General features: G+C 33.2%; 1 protein-coding gene across 5 annotated transcripts in view; it reads right to left on the bottom strand.

The window, feature by feature from the left end:
* The window catches only part of Tlk (Tousled-like kinase), a 117142-nt gene that overhangs the window by 45783 nt on the left and 48150 nt on the right, over positions 1–23209 (bottom strand). For 4 of the 5 annotated variants that reach the window (XM_089105426.1, XM_089105423.1, XM_089105422.1 and 1 more), the window contains exons 3-4: positions 13429–13723; positions 8185–8420 (exon numbers count right to left, since the gene is read on the bottom strand). In XM_089105426.1, coding sequence (XP_088961552.1) covers positions 8185–8420; positions 13429–13723 — 531 coding nt within the window. The remainder of the gene's footprint in view (positions 1–8184; positions 8421–13428; positions 13724–23209) is intronic. The other variant, XM_089105425.1, reaches the window with a different exon arrangement.

The raw sequence follows: 23209 nt of genomic DNA on the forward strand, positions 1-23209 counted from the left end.
ATACCCCACTCTAAGGTATACGACAAAGCAAGGGGGCTTATCCTTGAAACAAACAGTTCTGCTAATAAGCCGTCATTTGATCTGTATTCCTTCAAGTGCGTATCTTTCGTTTTCTTTGACTGCACAGTGATGTTCTGACGGCCATTCAACTAGCCCACCTCTTGGTCATTCTAAATATCTTCTTCACAATTCTAGCAGCATTCGATTTCCATTCCCTATGTGAGTCAGATTAGACGTCAATCCTTTAATGTTACTCTGCGTAGAATACTCTGTCTGAGTCATCTAAAAAGCGTCACTCATTTGGTAAATTGCAAAAATATTTATGATTTCTGCATATTTCTATCTTTTTAATACCTCTGTGTGGTGAATGTCCTTAGGCCAACTTCGAAATACGTGTTTGTATTGTTCATTACGCATGGCAGGCAATTCGCTCTGCCTTTGTTTTCGCCAAGCTGCACTTTGTCACTTTCGTCCCTTAGGTTTTGAAAAATATTAATTTCATAAAAATTCAATAAAATCTTACATCAACTACACAGAAAGCTTTGCTTTTTAGTGAAGACAGTTAGTTACAATTTATTTGTGTATCATATACTTATTCAAAAATTCTTTGTCTCCTCGTATTTGCGCATGTTGGTCAGTATTTATATTCGTATTTGTTCGCTATATCAAGTGCTTCCAATATCAGCTGGATTTTTCAGGATTTCCCCAATCTTGGAGGAAAACCAAATTTGAAAAAAGTTTGGAAACGTAATAATACAAGGATAGTTTAGGTTGTAAAGTTTGTCAAGTTCAAGTTTATTTGAGTTAAGTTTGCTAAGTTTAATTGTGATTGCTTAGTATAGGTATAAATTGGCTGGTATTTATATTTGTATTTTACGTATTATGAAGTACGTCCACCATTTTCAGATTTTCAGGGGCTTTTAAAACGTCATCTAAAAATTAACACAAAAAGAAATTGACGATCTTCATTTTCCATTACGTTTATATTTTTACTATTGTTAATTTTCAGGCATGGGAAAGGAGGAAGGGCCCTAGATTGACTTGCCTCTCCCATCCCTAGATTTTGATAAAAATATCCTCTTTTGGTGAGTTCATCAGAATATACCTTGTTGGGTATTTCTATTAAAATATACCTTTTTCGGTATTTTCATTGAAATATATCCTTTTTGGTGTATTTCCATTGAAAATATCGAAAAAACAACAAACCCCGCACATTTTGGAAAACACATATACCCCCCCCCCCCCACAATATTTCATGGATTGGCGCCACTGTGTATATAAGGTTTCTTTCATGTATCTAAAAGTACTTAAAGTGGCTTTTTTCCTTCTTTTTTTTAAGAGAAAAAATTGTTTTTGTAATATATTTTGTTCATTTGTTATGAAGTTTGTGTACAGCTTATGTGAGTATTATCCCTTTTCTCCCTCCACCTGTTTTTTTTTTTTTTTTGTGGCTTGACGGGTTTTCTCATATTCAAATCATAGGCTTTCAGATCAGACGCATGTTACATAATCGTAAATCACTCGTGCTTTGACCTACCTAAGTAGACTATATCAAATAAATAAAAAAAGTTACGGAAATGGTAAAATTCCACCTTTTTATTTGAAAGCTCATTTTACAGCTTAGGGTGAATTAATAAAAATAAGTGCCATTAATGATCTATTTAATCATTAGAATTTATTATAGTTAAATAATAAAAATAATATAATTAATCAAATCATCAACACTTGATTATTTGTTATTTCGTTCATCCCAAAATGGCTCACAATTAAAAATTCTATCCCATTGTATAGTTATGACAAGTAAATATGTACATTTTAGTTCTTTCTGCAGTTACAGCAGAAAAAAAATGACCAAACTTAATTTAATTACCTTGTGTTTTGGGATAGAAATAATAACAAATAACTAATTTCTCTAATAATAATTCTATCTTTGGTCCCATCCCTGACAAACCTGTCTAATTGAAACCAAACAAAAATGTTTCGTGCTTGAGAAAGTACTATTCCACAGAAAGTACTATTAGCGAAGACTGGCGTCAGATCCTGATTTAAATGAAAAATAGATGGCAATTTTGCTGTATAATTTTCGTAAAAGCAACGGCAAGAAATTAAAAATTAGTTGAGTTGTAATGATGTTCCAACAAAGCGCATACTTTAGCAGTATGAAAGTAATACACTTTAAAAAAAACACAAAACATGTCTTGAAAATGTTCCAAGAATTATTTTAAGAATTAAAAAATGAAACTGTGTATTGAATTAAATTTATTTGTTACCTAACATATATAGCATTGAATTTCATGAAAAGATATCAACAAAGATAAGGATATGGACCATTTACTGTCACCAAAAAACACGATTTGACCTTGAATAACAATAATATAATTTAGTTTACTAAAAGGTTTATGCCTCTGTAAAGGGCAAGCTCTGGAGATTTTGAAAATTTAGAATGTATACAGAAACAAAATCACCATCTAATTTTTCAGTTGCTCAAAAGTAGATATCATCCGTGTACTGGGAGCTTAAATATAATAAAACAAAGACAATGAGCAAAATCATAAAGATCGTCGTGTACATTTTTAGAAGAAGTGTCTTAAATTTTCCCACAGACACTTTCCAAACCCACTATGTTCAAATTGAATTTCATCTTCTTCTTTGTAAGTTTTAGGTCAAATTTGTTCATAAGAGCAATTTATAATTTGGTTCATAGGCATTAAAAATGCCAACAAGAAAGTGCAGGTAAAATAGAATCTCATTGGCAATATTACCTTCGTGAATTTTATTTAGGTCAGTGGCGCCAACTGGAGAAACGGGGGCATGAGGAGGAATTTGCCCCCCCCCTCATCCCCCCACTACAGTTCAGAAACACTTTTTATATGCATAGAAAAATATCCTTCTTAGGTATTTTCATTGAAATGAAAATCAAAATACCCCCCCCTAGATTTTTAAAAACACATTTTGCCCCTCCCCCATATTGTTGTGAATTGGCACCACTGATTTGGGGATTATACCTTTAGGATTTTTACACTTCCTATGGTTTTAATAAATTATAGTTTACTTGCTTGTGCTACTGATCACATTAAATGAGAAACACCAAAAAAGTAGTAGAATCAGCTTTATTATGAAGAAATAGAAGAAAAATGAGATACTATAATTTCAAGTTTATGTTCCCCTTGGAAACATTTTGAATTTCCCCTTGGATTTTCCAACTATTTGCGGCTATAACTTTTTCAAAGTACCAAGGACAGTGAAAATCAAATCTGACTGAATTAGTTAAGTGGGAACTTGCACAGCCATATATTTCTTAAAGAAAAAGAAAAAAAAAATCATGAAATGGGTTTTTACTGAAAAAGACCTCCATATGCAATTATGCGGTTTGTGGTAGTGGCAGGAACCAAATTTTAAATTAAAATCTTAATTTTAAATTAGACTTTTGCAGACAGAAGATAAAACTTGAAGTCTTAATATCCAGTCTACTTAATTTAATTATTTAATTTATAAACAACATAATTAAATTTAAAAGAAAATTAAATTATAATATTTCTCGAAAATAGCCTTTAATCAATCATACAAAATAAGGTAATTGATTTGAATGTATACTTAATTTGAACGTATTTAATTGTAATATTTTAAATATGTTTGTAGCCATACTAAAAACACTATCCAGTTACTTATTTCATAACTAAATAATATCTTTTTTTGCCTCTATGAATATCCTCAAAATTGTCAAAAATTTCTGTATTTTGTATGACAGGGAATATCATATTAAACAAAAAATGCCAAAAAAAAAACGCCTAATTCTCTCTTTGTGAAGAATTAGAAGAGCAATGAAATACTACCATTAAAGGAGGAAGGAAAATATGGTAACAGTCTGCATTTACACTCTCCTGAAGGAAACATCTTAATGAAATAAAGCACCATTTTATGTGTTATTTTATGGTAACAGTCTGCATTTACAACTCTCCTGAAGGAGACATCTTAATGAAATAAAGCACCATTTTATGTGTTATTTTATGGTATTTCCAGATATCACGGTCCCTTTTCTGACAATGCCCCCTACCCCTGATGGTCCCAGAAACATCCGTTATTGAATGTCTTCATACATCATTGATGCTTTGTTGAAACGAGCTTCTGCGGTGTCTCGGCTTTATAATAGTCTCTCGACTCTGGTTTTATCTGAGATTGTTTTATTTTTTAATTACCAAAATATTATTTTAAATTATTTAAAAGTGGATAAAAATATAAGGAGACATAATTTGATTAAAAAGAAATTTGTAGCTATTTTGAATTTTTTTTCCCAAAGGAAAGATCACGTTTTTTTTTCAGGGGTGATCGTATCGAGCCAATGGTCCTAGAACATCGAGAGAGGGCTCATTTGAATTGAAATTAAAATTTTAGTGCCCTTTTTAAGTGACCAAAATATTGGAGGGTAACTACCCCCCCCCCCTCTCTCTCACGTCCTTTTTTCCCCAAAAAATCGTTCGATCAAAATTTTGATACCCATTTTGTTTAGCATATCTGAAAGGTCCCAAAACTATGCCTTTGGAGATAACATGAGCCCCCATAGCCCCTGGGGATAGGTCTTAAGTTACAAAATTTTCCCATTGTTTACGTATAGCATTTGTTATTGAGAAGTATACAGATATTTTTCGGCAGGGGGGGATTTTTAGCTTGGGGTGGATTTCCATGGGGATCATTTTTAGTAGGGAGGGAAATTTCCAGGGGTAAAATTTCCAGGGGATATTTTACCCTGGGGGATTCGACAGAATTTCTATAATAAATTCTTCTTATTTGTATTACTTTCTCTTTGCCAACTGAATTTTGCACGTGGAGATGTTACGGGGGAATTTCCGGGGTAAATTTTCAGCGTGTTTTTATTTCCGGGAAAAAAATTCCACGGAAGGAGGGATTTCCAGAGTGATTGGAAAACGATTAGAGCTAAGTCTTTTTCAAATGAAAGAATGCTAAGGATAATTTTTCAGGCTGAATCGTCTACAAAAACTCTATGGAGATGAGGGGGGGGGGATATTCGGCAAGGATGGAATTGTCCGGAAAACATTTTAGGGGGTGGGGATATTTTTCGTGGGAGGAACCTTCCAAGGAGGAGTTTCCCTTGAGGGGAGGGAATTTTAAATAGAACGTGAGCCAGATTTATCGGCATTATTTGGAAAATATCTGAAATTTAAAAAAAAACAAGTTTTTTCAACTGAAAGTAAGGAGCACTAAAACTCAAAACGAACAGAAATTATTCCGTGTATGAAGGTGTTGCCCCCCCCCCCTTATACTTTGCTCTTTACGTTAGAGTCTGACAGTTTGTCCCAATTTTTTAAGAACTGACTCCTGAAACACAAGGGCCGTTTAATTAGAATAAGAAGCTTTTTAAAAGTGCTAAAAACTTTAGCATGAAGAGTAAGGTATTGAGAAGGGGGGCGTACCCCTTCATATACGGAATGATTTCTGTTCGTTTTGAGTTTTAATGTGCTTCTTACTTTCAGTAGGAAAAACTTGTTTTTTTTTAATTTAGTTTTTACAGCACAAAAATAATAAAAAAAATTCTTCATTACAGTTGCTAAAAAACAAAACTTGCTAAAGCCGTTCAAAGTTAAAAACAAATGTTAAAGCAGATTTTTAACAGTTGCTAGCACAAGCTAAAATTGTTAAAAGCCAATTTTTTTTTGCTGAAGTATATTTTTTTTAACTAATCAAAGTATCTGATTAAGGTATATTAATTTCTGAGGAACCTTTTGCCAGCTAACAATACTTATATTTATGAGAATTTTGATTCCAAAATTTTATCCAAGTTTTATACTTAAATTTTATCATAAAATATAGTATATGCATAGATTACGGCGGAAATTGATGAAGACATTACGAACAAAATTTGAGAGTCATGCAAGTTATGCAACATTTTTATCATTAATGGATTATTTTATGACGGTATTTCAGCGAGGGTAGATTAATGAATGAAAATCATAGTTGAAATTTAGTAGTGATTCATAGTGATCAGTGGGAGTAAAAATTCATAGTGATAGCACTAAACTTTTGAAAATAATTAAAAAACAAAAAGAAAATTGCCGGTCACCCATGGTTTAAAATCCTTATTTGATTTATATTAAATTTATTAGTTCCAGTGTTTCAGAGAGGCTAGGTTAAGGAGCGAAAATTGTAGTGATTCATAGTAATGAGTGAATATATAAATTCATAATGATAACGTGAAACTTTTAAAAATGATGAAAAAAAAAGAAATGCAGGTCATCAACGGTTTATATTTTTTTTTTTTTTTGACACAATTTATCAAAGTTGTTGTATGCCTTTTTTTTATTCCCTGTCCCTTAGTTTTGTATCCAGTTTTCAATTAAATTAATCCAATGTTTATCTTAGCACTACTTCGCGACCTGAAAGCAAACACGTCCTATTGCAGAAGAATCATGACGAGAATAACTTGCTCATAATGCAAGTTTATCGGATCAACCTATTTTGCGCCTCCCCCCTAATTTTTTTTCGGATCAACCTATTCCTCTATTTTGAACGATCCATAGTCCAGTTGGTAAAGTTCTTTCAGCGTAATTTCAGCATAGCGTTTCAGCATAATGCTTCCTTCAGCCGTTTATGATGGCGAAAGCAAATAAGCGGGATAGGATAATTTCACTCGTAGGATAATTTTGTACCGAATTTTCTGTTGGTAAGCCGAATTTTCTGTTGGTAAGGGACAGAGAATTGTAGTCTCGACATAAAACATTCGAAAGAATGGAAACAAGTTTGCTATATGACTGACTACTAGTACTACTACTACTAACAACTGACTGCAGCACCAGGCCGCCTGCGGCCAACACAGCTACGTACGCTCCACATCCACCCCAATCAATTCAGTCTCCCTCTTTACACCCTCCCAAAAAATCCCCATTTCCCTTAAATCTTTCCTTGCGATATCCTCCTACACCAACAGAAGACGACCTGTTTTTCGTTTAGCCCTAGACAGTTCTCTAGTTTTTTCTCTTATAACATCAAGCAAATGCTCCTCCGTTTTTCAGAGCACCCATGCTCGGTGGCACGGTAGCATATGACTCCATTACATTCCGAATATATACATAAAAGTGTAAAATAAATAAAAAAAGCCCCCCCCCCCTACCAAAAGAGATTATTAGCTCTTGGTTATCCTGAAAAAAATCAAATGACGTATCTCTTAAGAAGCCCCCCTCCCCTCCTCTCACGAGTGAAATCCTTGTAAATAATAACCAAGTACTTACAAAAATACTAAGAAACTCGGTTTTTGAAAAATCATTGGCCATGTACCATGTACCAGTACCACACCTCTATTAAACAACGAAATAAACAAATATACACTGAACACAGGCCAAAAAAAAGCTTAAAAGTGCTTTAAAGAAAAGAAGCAACTTTGAAAAATAAGCTTATATTAGGCCTATCCCCAATCCTGGTACAGCTCTTAAGCAGGTTCTAAACTACTGGAATTCCCAGTTCAATCAATTGCGGGCATTAAACGAGATTTAGGCGGGAAATAAGCAATACTTAAAAGTCAAAACCCATGCGAGCCTTGGAACTATTCTTGTACTTGTAGAAATTTGATTAATATTTACTCGAACCATCCTTTTTAGGGATTGATTCTAAGCCTATTTTAAATTCATAAGGCTATTAAAATTTACAGTTTCCATAAGATTAATTTCTGAGCAACAACGAAAAATATTCAGTTATCGCTTCTGCAAGCAGTTTGCTTGAAAACTTTTTCTTGGCTTACTTTCGCTTACCGTTTTTCTAAAAAAAATTTCCAGGAATTAGACCAAAGGATAAAGCTACTGCATTGAAGATATAAAGTTAAGCTGTATAAACCGTTGCGTTGAGGTCAGGACAATAGGAATAAACTTTTCTTTTTATTTAACCTAGAGACGCACAGAGGTGCGTAAGAGGAAGGATTAAATTATTGTTTCCTGGGGATGGGGGGACAAAACAGCAAAAAAGTACTTTTCTAGTTCTTTATTTTTTCCGTCAGTTTCAATTAGGGATGCCCTTCTAATTATTCTGCATCCGGTTAAATCTGATGGCAAGCACATGTACGGAAAATTAAAAATAGGTTAGTTTCAAATTAAAAAATTGAAGATTTTAATTAGGAATTTTCATCGTACGATTTCCGGCAAGGCAGAAATACGGCGATAACCGAATCAGAAAATATCTCACTTGATAATTTGGTTGTGGTGAGGGAGATTTCGCTCCACCACCTCTCCCAGGGCTCATACCAGGCTTGGGGAAATACTCATTAATTTTCTTATTATCGGGTCGAACCTTTTCGCCTCTTGGGGTTTTCACTCCAGTAGTTGATTGGGGATCATCATTTTTTCGCCGTCGCTTCCTTTCTGTAGGCCGGGCAGGCTTTTCTGGTGTTACCACAGCAACGTCTTCACGATCTGACGATCCTATAATAAATATTCAAATGATAGAAATGGATCGGATTCTTTTTGCCAAATTTTTTGATAGACCAGCTCGTGTCTACACACACATTGTGCTACGATGCAAGCCTCTATGCAAGGGGTGGGGCGGGTACCACATTTGACCCCCGACCCCACGAAATTTTTGTCCGACTCGTAAAAACGCAACACAAATACACATAAAAAATTGAAGCGTTTTATTTTAAATCCCCCACCCTAAACAAAATCCTGGATACACCCTTGCTATGACTCCAAAAGGAAATAATAAAATGTAAATTAAGACTGAAAAGTAGACGAGTGACATTAAATAAATAAAAATTATTTACAAAAAAGACAATATAAAAAGGAAGGACTCTAGATATGTTATCCCCAGTCAGTTAGAATCAAACAATAAAAATAAATAAATAAAAGGAATTAAAAAATTTAAACAGAAAAAAAAGAAGCTGCTGTCTCTACTAAAAATGGTGTGGGCCAAACCAAAAACAAACCATTGAAGAACCAAGGACATCTAAATAGAAATGTTATTTACCCCCTAGAGGCATCTTAGGTCTATTCATGTATGGAAATCGTATTTTTCAAAGATTTTTCGTTTGGTTGTTTCACAATTAAGAAGTTTCTAGGAGAGAATCACTGTTGGGTCCCTGGCCCTAATTATCAGACAAATGTCCAGCTTCTCCGTTGATTTTAATTTACGGATACTGTCGAATTTAATTTTCAATTTCATTCTCTTGATTGGCCAGCGTCCGTTCTCTTGATTGGCTGGCTCGTGAAGAACGACCTTGACGTTTTGTGTGTAAATATGTTTTATTAGTTAGTTTATCCTAGATGTCAGAAGAATTCATGTAATTTCACGTTTAAGCTGTTGAATTTAACACATCGGTCAATAAAAGGGAGTTATATTTTCTACGCCTGCTGTTAATTATTCCCCTTACTCGGTTCCGTTTTGGAAGAGAGTTTTAAGCAAGTTTTTATACTGAGGGGCTCCCTCCTCCAAACCCCCAATACTGGTGGCAACAGTGGGATTTTTCATCAGTGTTGCCATACAAGCAAAATTACTTAAACTTGGCAACGCTTTCTGTCCACATTAATTCGAATTTTAACGATATATTGATATTCAAAGGAAACTACACTTCAAAAGGAATCAAAACCTTACTAAGTTGTTTGGTGGCATATATTTTTTGCTATTTTTGCAGATGTTTCACTCGCGTTTCTTTTTTTTTTAATTTGGCGGCCACTATTACTAAAAACTGCATGACCACATATGGAGGTCTGTTTTTTATGACTTTTTTTTACGATATTTATGGTTATATAAGTTATACTTAACCAATCAAACGATCAGAATTCATTTTCACTTTCCTTAGCACTTTAAATAACTGCAAAATATTAAAAGCTAACAGTTAAAAATTGACAGAATATGCCAGGAATTGCGGATTACAGGATTCACAGAATATGTCAGGACAGACGATGCGTTCTTGCTTCCACTGCCTTCTGATATTTTTGGAAAATTAGAGAATCAGTTGTTTTAATTCAAGTGAGATGAGTCCGAAAATTCCCAATTTCTTTAATGGCTTCAATAACCATTTGTATTTAAGACAAAGAAGATGTTTGATCGCCTTACGAATAAAATAAAAAAAAGATTTGCAGTTGAATAAGGTTCCACTTAACCAATTCAAACGATCATATTTCATTTCACTTATTTCATTTTCACATATTTCACATATTTCATTTTTTTTTTCACATATTCACATATTTCACACATTTCATTTCACGATCATTTTTCTTTTCACTGTCCTTGGTAGTTAAAATAATGTCGGGCAAATGTGCGTACTAATGTACGTACAAAATGTGCCATGATTTACGCATATATGCCAGGAACTACGCATTTTCCTTTATAAATTTCTTCACAGTTTATTCTATGAAAAAATAAATTATATTATTATTTAAAATTAGTTGTGAAGAAGAAGGATAAAACAAATTATGTCAATTAAAGAGTTTGTGAGGGAGTCTTGTTGAACATGTTAAGGCTCTTGCTAAGATGAGATATTACTACCGTTTAAAATTAGAGTAAAAATATAAAAATCATAGAAAAGGGTTAGAGATATTTGGGGGGAGGGGTGCAAATCTGTGTTGGGTGGCTTAGGGGGAATTGTTTGTTGTCATTATTTATGCCAGGAGTTACAGATACATTAGAATTAAAACAAAATACGCATCTTCCTTTTTTAATTTCTACATAATTTGTTCAACTGTAAAACAATGAAACAAATAAATTTTTGGCATCTGAATGGCTCTCCTGAAGCCTTTGAGAATAAAATAAAGCAAACAAAATCTTAAAAGATAATCTTGTAGAAGAATAATCAGATATATATGCAAAATAGAGCTAGATGGCGACGCTGGTGTTCTCACTGATCAAAAAGTTCGTGGTTGTGAACTATAAGCAAAGAGCAAGCTTTACCAATAATTAGAGACTAATAATTAGAGACTTATAAGCAAAGACACAAAACTTTTAGAGACTAAAGCTCTAAAAATCATAATTTGATAGCAATATACAACCAAAATAATTTGATGGCTCCAAATGTGTCCAATTTATTAGTTTTGAAGTTACCATTAATAGTTGTTATTTGAATAAAAAAATTTGCAAAAATTCAAATTGTCCAAGAATTTGGTCAGAACTTCCATGCTCCTATATAAAAAAGGCGTTTTACTGAGACAGTTGGCCAGGAATATATGTTTATTTGGTTTTCTTTTTCTTCTTTGTTTTTGTTGTTCTCGTTGTTATTTTTTTCTTGTTTTTTCTTTGCATTTCTGGGTGATTGCACCCAACTAGTGTCGCCCACAGAAATATACAAAGCTCCCGAATTATATGGCCATGAGGTGGCGCATTCTCCCAAGCATACAGACCATTCAAAATGAAAGTTTATTATACATAATACCAATGCAATATCACTAGCAGGTATGTGCAGCTACCAGATAGTTACACGCAAACTATTGGGGGGGGGGGGGGTGTTGACGAGACGGGGGTACCTGAAACATGAAAAAAACCATTCTTAGGCAAAAGTTTCATGGTTAATCCTTTTATGGAGGAAGAATTTATCCCCTTACCTCCCTTAGTTTGGAAACATATATTAGGAATAAGAGTGCAATATGGACGCTGAAGAGGCGAGCCATCCTAAAAAGAAAAATTAGGCATAAGGGTATTTTTAGTTTACACCAAAATATCATGATCTTACCAGCACAATGGCAAAAGAACTGGGAAGCATCGCCCATAAGATATATATGTCAAGTGAGCCTCACCCCCCAGAAAAATTTATAAATCATGGCGTGAATACCCTATTTTGATTCTCAGGCCTCTTCCCACTCTCCTAAAAATATTGTTTTTGTGTTTGTCGATTTAAAATCTTATCTACAATATCTAAAAAAGTTTCAAGGAGCTCTCAAGAATTTCTTTTTGAAAAACGGGCTAAAATACGCGGAAGCTGAACATTAACCCTAAAACTAACTTCTTTTTAAAGTACCACAAAGGTTGAATCGAGTGAAATTGAATGTAGAATTGAATTGATGAAATGGTTTAAATTTTTGTTTGAAATTTAAATAAAAATTCCAAGCAAGGTTGACAATTACAAGTACTCAGAATTACATATATTTAGAAAAGAAATATTAAGTTTGCCGCATTTTGGCAAAATAGTCCACAGAGGGATACATTCCCTTCTCTAGGGACTATCCAAGAAACATCCATGCAGAAATTCTGAGATAAATATCAACTCACTCAACGCCATGCAACGTCATACTCAACGATACACTCAACGTCATGGAATTCACAGTCTTTTGATTCTTTATCAAAACTGAAGATTTATTACTCTTTATAATTCTTACTACTACCCTTACTATTATTAGTTCTTTTTACCTTTTTATTTGTTATGCTAGTTTTATTTACCCCATTAATTTAAACATATCCTACTAATTTTAATATTTGTTTGATCGAAAACTTATTCATTGTTTAATTTACTAATTATATTTCTCAATCTAAATTAATTAATTTAATAATTAATGACAATTACCTGAATCTTTTGATTTTATTTATTATATTCATTTATTTGTATCATATTATTATTGCTCTTATTGCTCTTATTACTACCATTTTGCATTATTAATTTTATTAACAAGAGAAAATAGGGGTGAATTGAAATGTCTTCATAGTTTTATGTGTACTGTACTGATAAGTGGTTGGTTTAGTGTTTGTCAAAAACAAGGTAAGACATGTTTTCCAGGGATCTCTGAATAGTGTTTAAGTTCTGGGACCCTCTCCCCTCTTATCTAAAAAAAAAATTAAATTTTACAAATTAAATTTTCGATAATTTCTTATATTTTATGTGAAATTCGTCTATATTTGCGGCTTGTCGAAGCTTAGGCCCCTCTCTCTCAAAAATTGAGGGGGGAAAATTGAATTGGCCTAACCCCCTTTCGGTTTTCTTTTTCCCTAATTTTTTTTTTCGATCTTTGTAAGTTTCTATGTTTTCCCTTATGTATTCCTTACATATCCTTTATGTGTCTCTTATTTTTCCTTGTGTATCCTTTATGTATCCTAAGTATCGCTTATGATTTTCTTCAATTCCTACTTTCTCCCTTATATAACCCTTATGTTATGTATCGTCAATTTGCATACATTTTTTTTTGTATCTTATCTATGTGACCCTCCTCATTTTTCATGTATCCTTTATGCTTCCTTTATATATCCTGAAGTATCCCTTTCCCTTATGATTTTCTTCAGTTCCCACTTTTTCCCTTACATAACCCTTATGCTATGTATCGTCGATGTGTGTACATTTTTTTTGTATCTTATCTACTGTCATCTGGTGCCATCAGATACTATACAGTATGTGTCCCCTCTCTCCTCTTTTTCTAATAAAAAGTCGAAATTGCAGCTTTTTTCGTAACGTCTGAAAAATCAGGGCGTTTCTCTGGCAAAAAAAGACAAAAAAAAACAACCCGCATGACTCACCAGTGCTCAGGTTTGAGTCTTGTTTGATAACATCTCCCTGGTCAATTGTAGATACTTGCTGAGGCACAGAGGCACTTTTAAACTGTTGACCTGGATGTGCAAGACCAAACCCAAAAGGTCCAGAGGTGTGATCCATTTTCAATATCATAGTCCCCTCGCCAGGTATAGGGGTCGTCGGGGTTGTAGGCGTACTCGGATTGGGCATATAACCTGGTACAGGGGCTGATATATTCACAATTGGGTTAGGATGAACATGAGAATTCACTTCAGAGGAATTTCCAACAGGTATAAAATTCTGAAACGAAAGCGTAATTATACTGGCAAAAGTGGTAATAGCAGAAAAAGAAAACACATTAGAATCAAAGAATCTTCAGATTCAAAGAATCCTCGCAAGTCATATTTCTGTCAAGAACAATTATGGAATTAACTTAACAGGGCCTTCGGTGTTTCACTGTCATTTTAAAAAGATTTGTCCCTATTGAACTGTTACTTGTGCGTCATGGAAAGGCAGTGTAACCTATGCATGTCTTAAGACAGTCATGTTCTATGAGTGCTATATCTATAATATTGCTGCAGCGACAGGATACTTGGGACTTAGGAAGAGTAAAAAGGAATTCAACATTATCCCTGAATAGAACACGATAGTCCATAGAAAAGCAACCTGCACACAGAGAGCGGAACTCTTAGCATTATTTGATTCCCCCCTTCCCTTACCTTTGATTATAACAAGAGTGAATTTTCCAGTGACTTCAATGGGATAAAATATTCATATCGGCGTGAGCCACCAGGTAAAACAGGAAGAGAGAGAGAGAGAGAGAGAGAGAGGGATAGCAACACCCTTGAGCACTGGGCATTGAATGGCAAATGGCTATTTGAAAACTTCCTGTCAATGTAAAGCTATCCCCTTTGTAGCCTAAATCATATTTGAGCATTGATACGACATCCTAAACAAACTTTATCAGCTGCTTACCAATTACTAAGTATGTAAAGTGAGTATATCCTGACCAAAATTACTTCACAAAAGTGACCCCCCTCCCTCCCAGTTCTTAAAATTTAAGACTTCTCCATGAAAAAAAAAACTAACTTTAAACAGCTAATCCTTAAGGGATTTAGTCTCGGGCAGTCCAAAACCAATTACCGTTTTACAGGGAGCATTTCTGGCATAGGGTACCCTTTCCGTGATGGCAAAGATGGATCCAGGGGATAGTTTTAGGGACACATCCTCCCTCCCGTAGAATGTCAATGATTGCACTAATGAAAGGATCCGAGGGGCAAAAAATTGCAAATGGAGGAGCCACATTTTTATCGGTGCCCCTCCCCCCCTAACAAATACTAATTGTCCATCCGCCCCAGCACGGTGGCACAAAATCACAAGGAGTTGACAAACAAATTTTTTTCAATATTTTTGAGGAATTTTTCACTGTTTCCTACAACTGTCATAAACTGCACATGTTTGTTAAGTTTCACCTTGCTGGTTCGATGAATTCTCAGTTGAATTCTGTGCTGATGAATTTTCAAGTGAATTCCACCATAGCAAAACTTACGTGTCAAGATTTCAAAAACAACCAAAGCGAAGGGAATAACAGTAAATCCTGAAAGTCGATGATATTACAGGGAAGTGTGGGCCTGGGAGAGCCCAACCCTCAGCTTAAGTGTCTTGTTGAACGAGAGAACAACGCCATTATTGCTTAAAAAGAAATCGGAAACGTAATTGTGGGCCGTTTTTTCTTCTTTATTCAGTTAGTGGCAACGACGACAGAACAATTGAACGAGAATGAAAGAATTTTACTAAACAAAATAGTGTTAGTGAAGAAAAGAGCTCCCATATGGAAAAAAAACTAACAAATGTAGCACAAATCTCTTTAAAAAAGCATTTTCAAGTGCGTAAAAAAGAAAGGCAACAAAAAGAAAGGAGCTCGCATATGGAAAAAAACTAACAAATTTAGCACAAATCTCTTTAAAGAAGCATTTTCAAGTGCGTAAAAAAGAAAGACAACGAAAAGAAAGGAGCTAGCATATTGAAAAAACTAACAAATGTAGCACAAATCTCTTTAAAGAAGCATTTTCAAGTGCGTAAAAAAGAAAGGCAACAAAAAGAAAGGAGCTCGCATATGGAAAAAAACTAACAAATGTAGCACAAATCTATTTAAAGAAGCATTTTCAAGTGCTTAAAAAAGAAAGGCAACGAAAAGAAAGGAGCTCGCATATGGAAAAAAACTAACAAATGTAGCACAAATCTCTTTAAAGAAGCATTTTCAAGTGCGTAAAAAAGAAAAGCGATGAAAAGAAAGGAGGTCGCATATGGAAAAAAAACTAACAAATGTAGCACAAATCTCTTTAAAGAAGCATTTTCAAGTGCGTAAAAAAGAAAGGCAACGAAAAGAAAGGAGCTTGCATATGGAAAAAAACTAACAAATGTAGCACAAATCTCTTTAAAGAAGCATTTTCAAGTGCGTAAAAAAGAAAGGCAACGAAAAGAAAGGAGCTTGCATATGGAAAAAAACTAACAAATGTAGCACAAATCTCTTTAAAGAAGCATTTTCAAGTGCGTAAAAAAGAAAGACAACGAAAAGAAAGGAGCTCGCATATGAAAAAAAACAAACAAATGTAGCACAAATCTCTTTAAAGAAGCGTTTTCAAGTGCTTAAAAAAGAAAAGCTATGAAAAGAAAGGAGGTTGCATATGTAAAAAAACTAACAAATGTAGCACAAATCTCTTTAAAGAAGCATTTTCAAGTGCGTAAAAAAGAAAGGCAACGAAAAGAAAGGAGCTCGAATATGGAAAAAAACTAACAAATGTAGCACAAATCTCTTTAAAGAAGCATTTTCAAGTGCGTAAAAACGAAAAGCGATGAAAAGAAAGGAGGTTGCATATGGAAAAAAACTAACAAATGTAGCACAAATCTCTTTAAAGAAGCATTTTCAAGTGCGTAAAAAAGAAAGGCAACGAAAAGAAAGGAGCTCGCATATGGAAAAACTAACAAATGTAGCACAAATCTCTTTAAAGAAGCATTTTCAAGTGCGTAAAAAAGAAAGGCAATGAAAAGAAAGGAGGTCGCATATTGAAAAAAAACTAACAAATCGATAACAAATCTCATTAAAGAATCATTTCAAATTTCGTAAAAAAGAAACGCAAGTAAAATAAAAGAGCTCGCATATGGAAAAAAAAACTAACAAATGTAGCACAAATCTCATTAAACAAGCATTTTCAAGTGCGTAAAAAAGAAAAGCAATGAAAAGAAAGGAGCTCGCATATGGAAAAAAAACTAACAAATGTAGCACAGATCTCTTTAAATAAGCATTTCCAAGTGCGTAAAAAAGAAAAGCCATGAAAAGAAAGGAGCTCGCATATGGAAAAAAAAACTAACAAATGTAGCACAAATATCTTTAAAGAAGCATTTTCAAGTGCGTAAAAAAGAAAGGCAACGAAACGAAAGGAGCTCGCATATGGAAAAAAACTAACAAATGTAGCACAAATCTCTTTAAAGAAGCATTTTCAAGTGCGTAAAAAAGAAAGGCTACAAAAAGAAAGGAGCTCGAATATTGAAAAAAACTAACAAATGTAGCACAAATCTCTTTAAAGAAGCATATTCAAGTGCGTAAAAAAGAAAGGCAACAAAAAGAAAGGAGCTCGCATATGGAAAAAAACTAACAAATGTAGCACAAATCTCTTTAAAGAAGCATTTTCAAGTGCGTAAAAAAGAAAGGCAACGAAAAGAAAGGAGCTCGCATATGGAAAAAAAACTAACAAATGTAGCACAGATCTCTTTAAAGAAGCATTTTAAAGTGCGTAAAAAAGAAAAGCGATGAAAAGAAAGGAGGTCGCATATTGAAAAAAAAACTAAAAAATGTAGCACAAATCTCTTTAAATAAGAATTTTCAAGTGCGTAAAAAAGAAAGGCAACGAAACGAAAGGAGCTCGCATATGGAAAAAAACTAACAAATGTAGCACAAATCTCTTTAAAGAAGCATTTTCAAGTGCGTAAAAAAGAAAGGCAACGAAAAGAAAGGAGCTTGCATATGGAAAAAAACTAACAAATGTAGCACAAATCTCTTTAAAGAAGCATTTTCAAGTGCGTAAAAAAGAAAGGCAACGAAAAGAAAGGAGCTCGCATATGTAAAAAAACTAACAAATGTAGCACAAATCTCTTTAAAGAAGCATTTTCAAGTGCTTAAAAAAGAAAGGCAACGAAAAGAAAGGAGCTCGCATATGGAAAAAAACTAACAAATGTAGCACAAATCTCTTTAAAGAAGCGTTTTCAAGTGCTTAAAAAAGAAAAGCGATGAAAAGAAAGGAGGTTGCATATGGAAAAAAACTAACAAATGTAGCACAAATCTCTTTAAAGAAGCATTTTCAAGTGCGTAAAAAAGAAAGGCTACGAAAAGAAAGGAGCTTGCATATGTAAAAAAAATAACAAATGTAGCACAAATCTCTTTAAAGAAGCATTTTCAAGTGCGTAAAAAAGAAAAGCGAGGAAAAGAAAGGAGGTCGCATATGGAAAAAAAAACTAACAAATGTAGCACAAATCTCTTTAAAGAAGCATTTTCAAGTGCGTAAAAAAGAAAGGCAACGAAACGAAAGGAGCTCGCATATGGAAAAAAACTAACAAATGTAGCACAAATCTCTTTAAATAAGCATTTTCAATTGCGTAAAAAATAAACGCAAAGAAAAGAAAGGAGCTCTCATATGTAAAAAAACTAACAGATGTAGCACAAATCTCTTTAAAGAAGCATTTTCAAGTGCGTAAAAAAGAAAGGCAACAAAAAGAAAGGAGCTCGCATATGGAAAAAAACTAACAAATGTAGCACAAATCTCTTTAAAGAAGCATTTTCAAGTGCGTAAAAAAGAAAGGCAACGAAAAGAAAGGAGCTCGCATATGGAAAAAAACTAACAAATGTAGCACAAATCTCTTTAAAGAAGCATTTTCAAGTGCGTAAAAAAAGGAGCTCGCATATGGAAAAAAACTAACAAATGTAGCACAAATCTCTTTAAAGAAGCATTTTCAAGTGCGTAAAAAAGAAAAGCGATGAAAAGAAAGGAGTTCGCATATGGAAAAAAAAACTAACAAATTTAGCACAAATATCTTTAAAGAATCATTTTCAAGTGCGTAAAAAATAAAGGCAACTAAACGAAAGGAGCTCGAATATGTAAAAAAACTAACAAATGTAGCACAAATCTCTTTAAAGAAGCATTTTCAAGTGCGTAAAAAAGAAAGGCTACAAAAAGAAAGGAGCTCGCATATGTAAAAAAACTAACAGATGTAGCACAAATATCTTTAAAGAAGCATTTTCAAGTGCGTAAAAAAGGAAGGCCACGAAAAGAAAGGAGCTCGCATATGGAAAAAAACTAACAAATTTAGCACAAATCTCTTTAAAGAATCATTTTCAAGTTCTTAAAAAAGAAAGGCAACGAAACGAAAGGAGCTTGAATATGGAAAAAAACTAACAAATGTAGCACAAATCTCTTTAAAGAAGCGTTTTCAAGTGCTTAAAAAAGAAAAGCGATGAAAAGAAAGGAGGTTGCATATGGAAAAAAACTAACAAATGTAGCACAAATCTCTTTAAAGAAGCATTTTCAAGTGCGTAAAAAAGAAAGGCAACGAAAAGAAAGGAGCTAGCATATGGAAAAAAACTAACAAATGTAGCACAAATCTCTTTAAAGAAGCATTTTCAAGTTCGTAAAAAAGAAAGGCAACGAAAAGAAAGGAGCTTGCATATGGAAAAAAACTAACAAATGTAGCACAAATCTCTTTAAAGAAGCATTTTCAAGTGCGTAAAAAAGAAAGGCAACGGAAAAGAAAGGAGCTCTCATATTGAAAAAAACTAACAAATGTAGCACAAATATCTTTAAAGAAGATTTTTCAAGTGCTTAAACAAGAAACGCTATGAAAAGAATTGAGCTCTAATATGGAAAAAAAACTAACACATGTAGCACAAATCTCTTTCAAGAAGCATTTTCAAGCGCTTAAAAAAGAAAGACAAAGAAAAGAAAGGAGCTCGCAAATGAAAAAAAACTAACACATGTAGCTCAAATCTCTTTAAATAAGCATTTTAAAGTGAGTAAAAAAGGAAGGCCACAAAAAGAAAGGAGCTCGCATATGGAAAAAAACTAACAAATGTCGCACAAATCTCTTAAAAGAAGCATTTTCAAGTGCGTAAAAAAGAAATGCCACAAAAAGAAAGGAGCTCGCATATGGAAAAAAACTAACAAATGTAGCACAAATCTCTTTAAAGAAGCATTTTCAAGTGCGTAAAAAAGAAAGGCAACGAAAAGAAAGGAGCTCGCATATGGAAAAAAACTAACAAATGTAGCACAAATCTCTTTAAAGAAGCGTTTTCAAGTGCTTAAAAAAGAAAAGCGATGAAAAGAAAGGAGGTTGCATATGGAAAAAAACTAATAAATGTAGCACAAATCTCTTTAAAGAAGCATTTTCAAGTGCGTAAAAAAGAAAGGCAACGAAAAGAAAGGAGCTCGCATATGAAAAAAAACTAACAAATGTAGCACAAATCTCTTTAAAGAAGCATTTTCAAGTGCGTAAAAAAGAAAGGCAACGAAAAGAAAGGAGCTCGCATATGGAAAAAAACTAACAAATGTAGCACAAATCTCTTTAAAGAAGCATTTTCAAGTGCGTAAAAAAGAAAGGCAACAAAAAGAAAGGAGCTTGCATATGGAAAAAAACTAACAAATGTAGCACAAATCTCTTTAAAGAAGCATTTTCAAGTGCTTAAAAAAGAAAAGCTACGAAAAGAAAGGAGCTCGCATATTGAAAAAAAACTAACAAATGTAGCACAAATCTCTTTAAAGAAGCATTTTCAAGTGCGTAAAAAACAATAGCGAGGAAAAGAAAGGAGGTCGCATATGTAAAAAAACTAATAAATGTAGCACAAATCTCTTTAAAGAAGCATTTTCAAGTGCGTAAAAAAGAAAGGCAAAGAAAAGAAAGGAGCTCGCATATGGAAAAAAACTAACAAATGTAGCACAAATCTCTTTAAAGAAGCATTTTCAAGTGCGTAAAAAAGAAAGGCCACCAAAAGAAAGTATGTTGCATATGTAAAAAAACTAACAAATGTATCACAAATATATATAAATATTAATTTTAAAGTTAGTAAAACAGAAAGGCAAAGAAAAGAAAGAAGGTCGCATATGGAAAAAAAAACTAACAAATGAAGCTCAGCTCACTTTATAGATTCATTTTAAATTTCTTACAAAAGAAACGAGATTAAAATAAAGGATCTAGCAAATTGAAAAAAAAACTAACAAATGTAGCACATATCTCTTTAAAGAAGCTTTTCAAGTGAGTAAAAAAGAAAAGCGAGGAAAAGAAAGGAGCTCGCATATGGAAAAAAACTATTAAATGTAGCACAAATCTCTTTAAAGAATCATTTTCAAGTGCGTAAAAAAGAAAAGCGATGAAAAGAAAGGAGCTCGCATATTGGAAAAAAAACTAACAAATGTAGCACAAATCTCTTTAAACAAGCATTTTCAAGTGAGTAAAAAAGAAAAGCGATGAAAAGAAAGGAGCTCGCATATGGAAAAAAAACTAACAAATGTAACACAAATCTCTTTAAAGAAGCATTTTCAAGTGCGTAAAAAAGAAAAGCGACGAAAAGAAAGGAGGTCGCATATGGAAAAAAAACTAACAAATGTAGCACAAATCTCTTTAAAGAAGCATTTTCAAGTGCGTAAAAAAGAAAAGCGATGAAAAGAAAGGAGGTCGCATATGGAAAAAAACTAACAAATGTATCACAAATCTCTATAAAGAAGCATTTTCAATTGCGTAAAAAAGAAAGGCAACGAAAAGAAAGGAGCTGGCATATGTAAAAAAACTAACAAATGTAGCACAAATCTCTTTAAAGAAGCATTTTCAAGTGCGTAAAAAAGAAAAGCGATGAAAAGAAAGGAGCTCGCATATGGAAAAAAAAACTAACAAATGTAGCACAAATGTCTTTAAATAAGCATTTTCAAGTGCGTAAAAAAGAAAGGCGACGAAAAGAAAGGAGCTCGCATATGGAAAAAAAACTAACAAATGTAGCACAAATCTCTTTAAAGAAGCATTTTCAAGTGCGTAAAAAAGAAAAGCGATGAAAAGAAATGAGCTCGCATATTGAAAAAAAAACTAACAAATGTAGAACAAATCTCTTTAAACAATCATTTTAAATTGCTTAAAAAATAAACTCGAATAAAATAAAGGAGGTCGCATATGGAAAAAAACTAACAAATGTATAACAGATCACTTTAAAGAAGAATTTTCAAGTGCGTAAAAAAGAAAAGCGACGAAAAGAAAGGAGCTCGCATATGGAAAAAAAACTAACAACTGTAGCACAAATCTCTTTAAAGAAGCATTTTAAAGTGCGTAAAAAAGAAAAGCGACGAAAAGAAAAGAGCTCGCATATGGAAAAAAAACTAACAAATGTAGCACAAATCTCTTTAAAGAATCATTTTCAAGTGCGTAAAAAATAAAAGCGAGGAAAAGAAAGGAGGTTGCATAGGGAAAAAAAACTAACAAATGTAGCACAAATCTCTTTAAAGAAGCATTTTCAAGAGCGTAAAAAAGAAAGGCAACGAAAAGAAAGGAGGTCGCATATGGAAAAAAAACTAACAAATGTAGCTCAAATCTCTTTATAGAAGCATTTTCAAGTGCGTAAAAAAGAAACGCGATGAAAATAAAAGATCTCTCATATTGAAAAAAAACTAACAAATGTATAACAAATCTATTTAAAGAAGCATTTCAAAGTTCGTAAAAAAGAAAATCGATGAAAATAAGGGAGCTATCATATTGAAAAAAAAACTAACAAATTTATAACAAAAATCTTTAAATAATCATTTTAAAGTGCGTAAAAAATAAAAGCTAGGAAAAGAAAGGAGCTCGCATATGGAAAAAAACTAACAAATGTAGCACAAATCTCTTTAAAGAAGCATTTTCAAGTGCGTAAAAAAGAAAGGCAACGAAAAGAAAGGAGCTCGCATATGGAAAAAAAACTAACAAATGTAGCACAAATCTCTTTAAAGAAGCGTTTTCAAGTGCGTAAAAAATAAAAGCGATGAAAAGAAAGGAGGTCGCATATGGAAAAAAACTAACAAATGTAGCACAAATCTCTTTAAAGAAGCATTTTCAAGTGAGTAAAAAATAAAGACAACAAAAAGAAAGGAGGTCGCATATGGAAAAAAAACTAACAAATCTAGCACAAATCTCTTTAAAGAAGCATTTTCAAGTGCGTAAAAAAGAAATGCAACGAAAAGAAAGGAGCTCGCATATGGAAAAAAACTAACAAATGTAGCACAAATCTCTTTAAAGAAGCATTTTCAAGTGCGTAAAAAAGAAAGGCAACGAAAAGAAAGGAGGTGGCAAATGGAAAAAAAACTAACAAATGTAGCACAAATCTCTTTAAAGAAGCATTTTCAAGTGCGTAAAAAAGAAAAGCAAAGAAAAGAAAGGAGCTCGCATATGGAAAAAAACTAACAAATGTATCACAAATCTCTTTAAAGAAGCATTTTCAAGTGCGTAAAAAAGAAAGGCAACTAAAAGAAAGGAGGTCGCATATGGAAAAAAAACTAACAAATGTAGCACAAATCTCTTTAAAGAAGCATTTTCAAGTGCGTAAAAAAGAAAGACAACAAAAAGAAAGGAGCTCGCATGTGGAAAAAAACTAACAAATATAGCACAAAACTCTTTAAAGAAGCTTTTTCAAGTGCGTAAAAAAGAAAGGCTACGTAAAGAAAGAAGCTCGCATATGGAAAAAAAACTAACAAATGTAGCACAGATCTCTTTAAAGAAGCAATT

The sequence above is a fragment of the Artemia sp. Qi Xiang Cuo genome, chromosome 19 (assembly GCF_049724085.1).
Source record: "Artemia sp. Qi Xiang Cuo chromosome 19, ASM4972408v1, whole genome shotgun sequence".
Taxonomy (NCBI): domain Eukaryota; kingdom Metazoa; phylum Arthropoda; class Branchiopoda; order Anostraca; family Artemiidae; genus Artemia; species Artemia sp. Qi Xiang Cuo.